We start from the raw sequence: 5,000 nt of genomic DNA, 5'->3' as shown, positions 1-5,000 counted from the left end.
GTGCGGGCGCGGGTGGGCGGACGCCACCACCGACGCCCACTGCGCTGCCAGAGCCACCTGGAGAGACGCCCACGCCAACGAGGCCTGGAGCAGCAACGCCCCCCTGCAGCTGGGGGGACTGGCGCACCCCCTCCCCGAGCCCGCCTTCTTCGGATGGAATTTTGGGCCGATTCACGAGGGGCTGGAAGGGTGCATTTCGCATCTCACTGTCAATGGGCAGGTGAGTGGTCGGCTGGCTGTTCGTTTGACTGACTGTCTGTTGGTCTGTCAGCCTCTATCTCTTTCTCTCTCCCTCTCTCTCTCTCTCTCTCTCTCTCTCTCTCTCTCTCTCTCTCTCTCTCTCTCTCTCTCTCTCTCTCTCTCTCTCTCTCTCTCTCTCTCTCTCTCTCTCTCTCTCTCTCTCTCTCTTTTTATCTCTCTCTCTCTCTTACTTCATCTCTCTCTCTCTCTTACTTCCTCTCTCTCTCTCTCTTACTTCCTCTCTCTCTCTCTCTCTTACTTCCTCTCTATCCATCTATCTATCTATCTGTCTCTGACTTTGACTCTCCCTCTCGTATATCATATGTGTGTGTGTGGGTCTTTGTCTCTGTCTGTCTGTCTGTCTCTCTTTCTCTCTTGTAATTAATGGATAAAAGTGTTTTGTTACTCTCCTTCTATATATACATATATATATATATATACACATATATACACACATATATATATATATATATATATATATATATATATATATGTAAGTATATATATATATATAAGTATATGTATATATATATATATTTATATACATGTATATATATATATATATATATATATATATATATATATATATGTGAGTATATATATATATATATATATATATATATATATATATATATATATATACATGCATTCCCACAATGTATATATATATATATATATATATATATATATATATATATATATATATATATATATATATATATATAGATAGATAGATAGATAGATAGATTACCCATCATTCTTTTAGTTTAAATCTAAATTAATTTGCATATAATTCTAAATTGTCGTGTGTTCTATTTCCTTTACCGGTGTGTATGTTCGCAAAATTACTTTAATTGTGGAGGCATATGCATACAAATCATTCTTTTGTACTTTGAATCGTTAACATATTCTTAACTAAGCAGAAATTTCGTAACAAATTTTTTTTATCACCGCAATAACATATTTTACTTAATTAAATATTCATGATAATTAAAGTATTCTTATGTATTTATTGTATGATTAGCATATTCTTATCTAATTATTATAATCCTCCATATTACCACTTAATGTTTTCTTGCTCAATTTAACATATTCTTTCCTAATTACTATATTCCTGTCTATTTGTACATCCTTAAGTAATTAATGAACACATTTTACTCGACATATTCTTAGCCAATTTAAAAATTCTTCCAAAGTCAACATATTCTTACTAAATTCACATATTCTTACTAAATTCACATATTCTTTCTAAATTAACATACTCTTTCCAAAGGAACATATTTTTTCTCCAAATTGATATTCTTACTAAATTCACATATCCATAATTTCCATATTAACGTGTCCTTTCCAACATATTCTTCCGAAATTAACATAATTTTCTCAAATTGACATTCTCATCAAATTCACACATTGTTCCATAATCAGCATATGCTTAATAGATTAGCATATCCTTCCCAAATTAGCATTTTCTTCCGAAATTGGTATTCTTACTATATTCAGATATTTTCTACAAATTAACATATCCTTCATAAATTAACATATTTTCCCCAAATTAAATTATTCTTTCCAACTTAACGTATCCTTCCTTAATAAACATATTCTTCCCAAATTCAAATATCCTTCCCCCCCCCCAAAATAACATATCTTTCCCAAATTAACATAATCCTAATTTAACATGTCCTTCCCAAATTATCATATCCTTGCCTAATTAACATACCCTTCCCTAATTAACATATTCTTCCCTAATTAACATGTCCTTCCCTAATTAACATATCCTTCCCAAATTAACATAATCCTAATTTAACATATCCTTCCCAAATTCACAATTTTTTCTCCCAAATTAACGTACCCTTTCCTAATTAACATACCCTTCCCAAATTAATTAACATATCCTTCCCAAATTAATCAACACATCCTTCCCAAATTAACATATTTTCCCCAAATTTACATACCCTTTCCAAATCAGTTAATAAATCCTTCCCAAATTCACTTTTTTTTCCAAATTAACATATTTTCCCCAAAATGACATACCCTTCCCAAAATAATTAACATATCATTCCCAAATTCACTTTTTTCCCCAAATTCACATATTTTCCCCAAATTAACATACCCTTCACAAATTGATTAACACATCCTTCCCAAATTCACATATTTTCCCAATCTAACATACCCTTTCCAAATCAATTAATAAATCCTTCCCAAATTCACTTTTTTTCCAAATTAACATATTTTCCCCAAAATGACATACCCTTCCCAGATTTATAAACACATCCTTCCCAAATTAACATATTTTCCCCAAATTAACATACCCTTCCCAAATTAATTAACTCATCCTTCCCATATTACCATACTTTCCCCAAATTCACATATTTTCCCCAAATTCACATATTTTCCCCAAATTCACATATTTTCCCCAAATTCACATATTTTCCCCAAATTCACACACTCTCGCCCTCCCGCCCTCGACCCTCCCGCAGCTCGTCGACCTGGGCGAACCGGCCTACAGCAGCGGGAGCTCGAAGGGCTGCGAACCCCAAGACGCCGCCTGCAGAACCCGAATGGCAGACTGTGGGTTCCGCGGGCGCTGCGTGGGCGGCCTCAACAAACCGGAGTGCAGCTGCGACCCCGGGTGGGCGGGCCGGACCTGCGCCACGCCCACCGAACCCATAGCGCTCGCCCACGACTCCTTCGTCAAGGTTGCCCTGTCCTTCACGCCCGACCCTTACGTCATCACGGCGCAGCTCCGAGTGCGCACGAGGGGGAGGCCCGACGGGGTGCTGCTGCAGGTCCTCGCGCACCACAGGGCGGCCGCCGTGACCCTGCGCGTGAGTAGGGTGGGGGTGTAGGGGGAGGGGGAGGGGGGAGAGGGTGGGGGGAGGGGTGGGGATGGGGTGTGTGGGGAGGGGGATGGGTGTGTGGGGAGGGGAAGGGGGAGGGGGGAGGGCGTGGGATGGGGTGTGTGGGGAGGGGGGAGGGGTGGGATGGGGTATGTGTGGGGAGTGGGGAGGGAGTGGGATGGGGTGTGTGGGGAGGGGGAGGGGTGGGATGGGGTATTGTGTGGGGAGGGGAAGGGGAGGTGGGATGGGGGTGTGTGTGGGGAGGGGGAGGGGGAGGGGTGCGCGTGAGTAAGAGGGTGGGGTTGTGTGGGGGAGGGGGGAGGGGTGGGATGGGGTGTGTGGGGAGGGGGAGGGGGAAGGGGTGGGATGGGGTGTGTGGGGAGGGGGAGGGGGATGGGGTGTGTGGGAGGGGGAGGGTTGTGTGGGGAGGGGGGTATGGGGAGCGGAGGGGGGAGGGGGAGGGGGGTGGGATGGGGGAAGGAGGGAGGGGTGTGCGTGAGTAGGATGGGGTTGTGTGGGTAGGGGGAGGGGTGGGATGGGATGTGTGTGGTGGGGAGGGGTGTGGGGGGAGGGGAGGGGTGCATTAGCGTGAGTGAGGATGGGGTGTGAGGGAGGGGGAGGGGAGGGGATGGGGTGTGTGGGGAAGGGGGAGGGGGGAGGAGGATGGGGTGTGTGGGGGAGGGGGAGGGGGAGGGAATGGGGTGTGTGGGGAGGGGGAGGGAGTGCGCGCGAGTAGGAGGTGGGGTGTGTGGGGATGATAGGGGGAGCGGGGAGGGTGTGTGCGCGTGAGTAGGATGGGGGTGTGTGGGGAGGGAGAGGGGGAGGAGGGAAGGGGGTGCGCGCGTGAGTAGGATGGGGTGTGTGTGGGGAGGGGGAGGGGTGCGCGTGAGTAGGGTGGGGTGTGTGGGGAGGAGTACGCGTGAGTAGGATGGGGTTGTGTGGGGAGGGGGAGGAAGGGGAGGGGAGAGAAGGCAGAGAGGGGAAGGGAAGAAAGAGAGAAAGAGAAGGGAATGGAAGGAAGTGGGGAAGGGGAAGGAAGAAAGAGAGGGGAAGAGAAGGGAATGGAAGGGAGAGAGAGGGAGGGACGTAAAGGGAAGGCAAAGGGGGTAAGGACAGGTAGGGAGAGAGGGGAAGGCACGGGAAGGCAAGTGAGAAAAGGGTAAGGGAGAGAAGTGAAGGGAAGGGAGGAGGGAGGGGAAAGGAACGGGTAAGGGGACTCTGGAAGTAAAATTGAAACTGAACCATTCTATTTACCATATATTCTGCAGTACATCCTACATACAGAGAATAAAATGAATGTTTTGTCTTTAGAGAGAGGAAAGGGAAGTGGAAGGGAGGGGAGGAATGAAGGGAGGGGAGGAATGAAGGGAGGGGAGCGGGGAAGGGCGATTGGGGACGCAGGGAACAATACGGTATAAATTGGCTGATTGAATGAATGAATGACAAACGGGCGATCTCAAAGACATGAAGACGTACAAGCAGGGTGACTGAATAACAAACAGACAGACACACACGGACAGAGAGGCACAGAGGGGAGAGAGCACGAGAGACGGCGAAAGAGACGGGGTTCCTCCACAGATATGGAAAGTTCCGCTCGACTGGGTCATCGGCAGGCAGCAAGCGCCGAAGGACCTGAATTACTCATCTTTCCCCTTTCTCGTGGCTGCCAGCTCCGCGCGGGCGTGGCGTGCGCGTGGGCGTCGGGCGCGGCGTCGGGAGCGGCGTCGGGCGAAGCGGCGGCGGCCCTGGAGGCGTGCGTGGAGGGCTTCCCGCTGGGCGACGGCACGTGGCACACGGTGCGCCTCGAGCGCCACGGACACAACCTGCTCGTGGCGGTCGACGACGGCGACGGCTGGCGGAGGAACGAGAGCCTGGCGTCCTTCCTCACGAGCGCCCACGCGGGCGACATGCGGCCGCTGCTCG

At 47.6% G+C, this 5,000-nt stretch overlaps 1 protein-coding gene across 1 annotated transcript in view; it reads left to right on the top strand.

The window, feature by feature from the left end:
• LOC113806333 (neural-cadherin) overlaps window positions 1–5,000 on the top strand; it is a 25,534-nt gene that overhangs the window by 15,514 nt on the left and 5,020 nt on the right. Inside the window, exons 5-7 of the mRNA XM_070121736.1 lie at window positions 1–220; window positions 2,718–3,065; window positions 4,748–5,000. The exon at window positions 1–220 is cut by the window's left edge and continues 23 nt beyond it; the exon at window positions 4,748–5,000 is cut by the window's right edge and continues 111 nt beyond it. Coding sequence (XP_069977837.1) covers window positions 1–220; window positions 2,718–3,065; window positions 4,748–5,000 — 821 coding nt within the window. The remainder of the gene's footprint in view (window positions 221–2,717; window positions 3,066–4,747) is intronic.

Source organism: Penaeus vannamei, chromosome 5 (assembly GCF_042767895.1).
Source record: "Penaeus vannamei isolate JL-2024 chromosome 5, ASM4276789v1, whole genome shotgun sequence".
NCBI classification, from domain to species: domain Eukaryota; kingdom Metazoa; phylum Arthropoda; class Malacostraca; order Decapoda; family Penaeidae; genus Penaeus; species Penaeus vannamei.
This window is presented reverse-complemented; position numbering and strand designations above follow the sequence as displayed.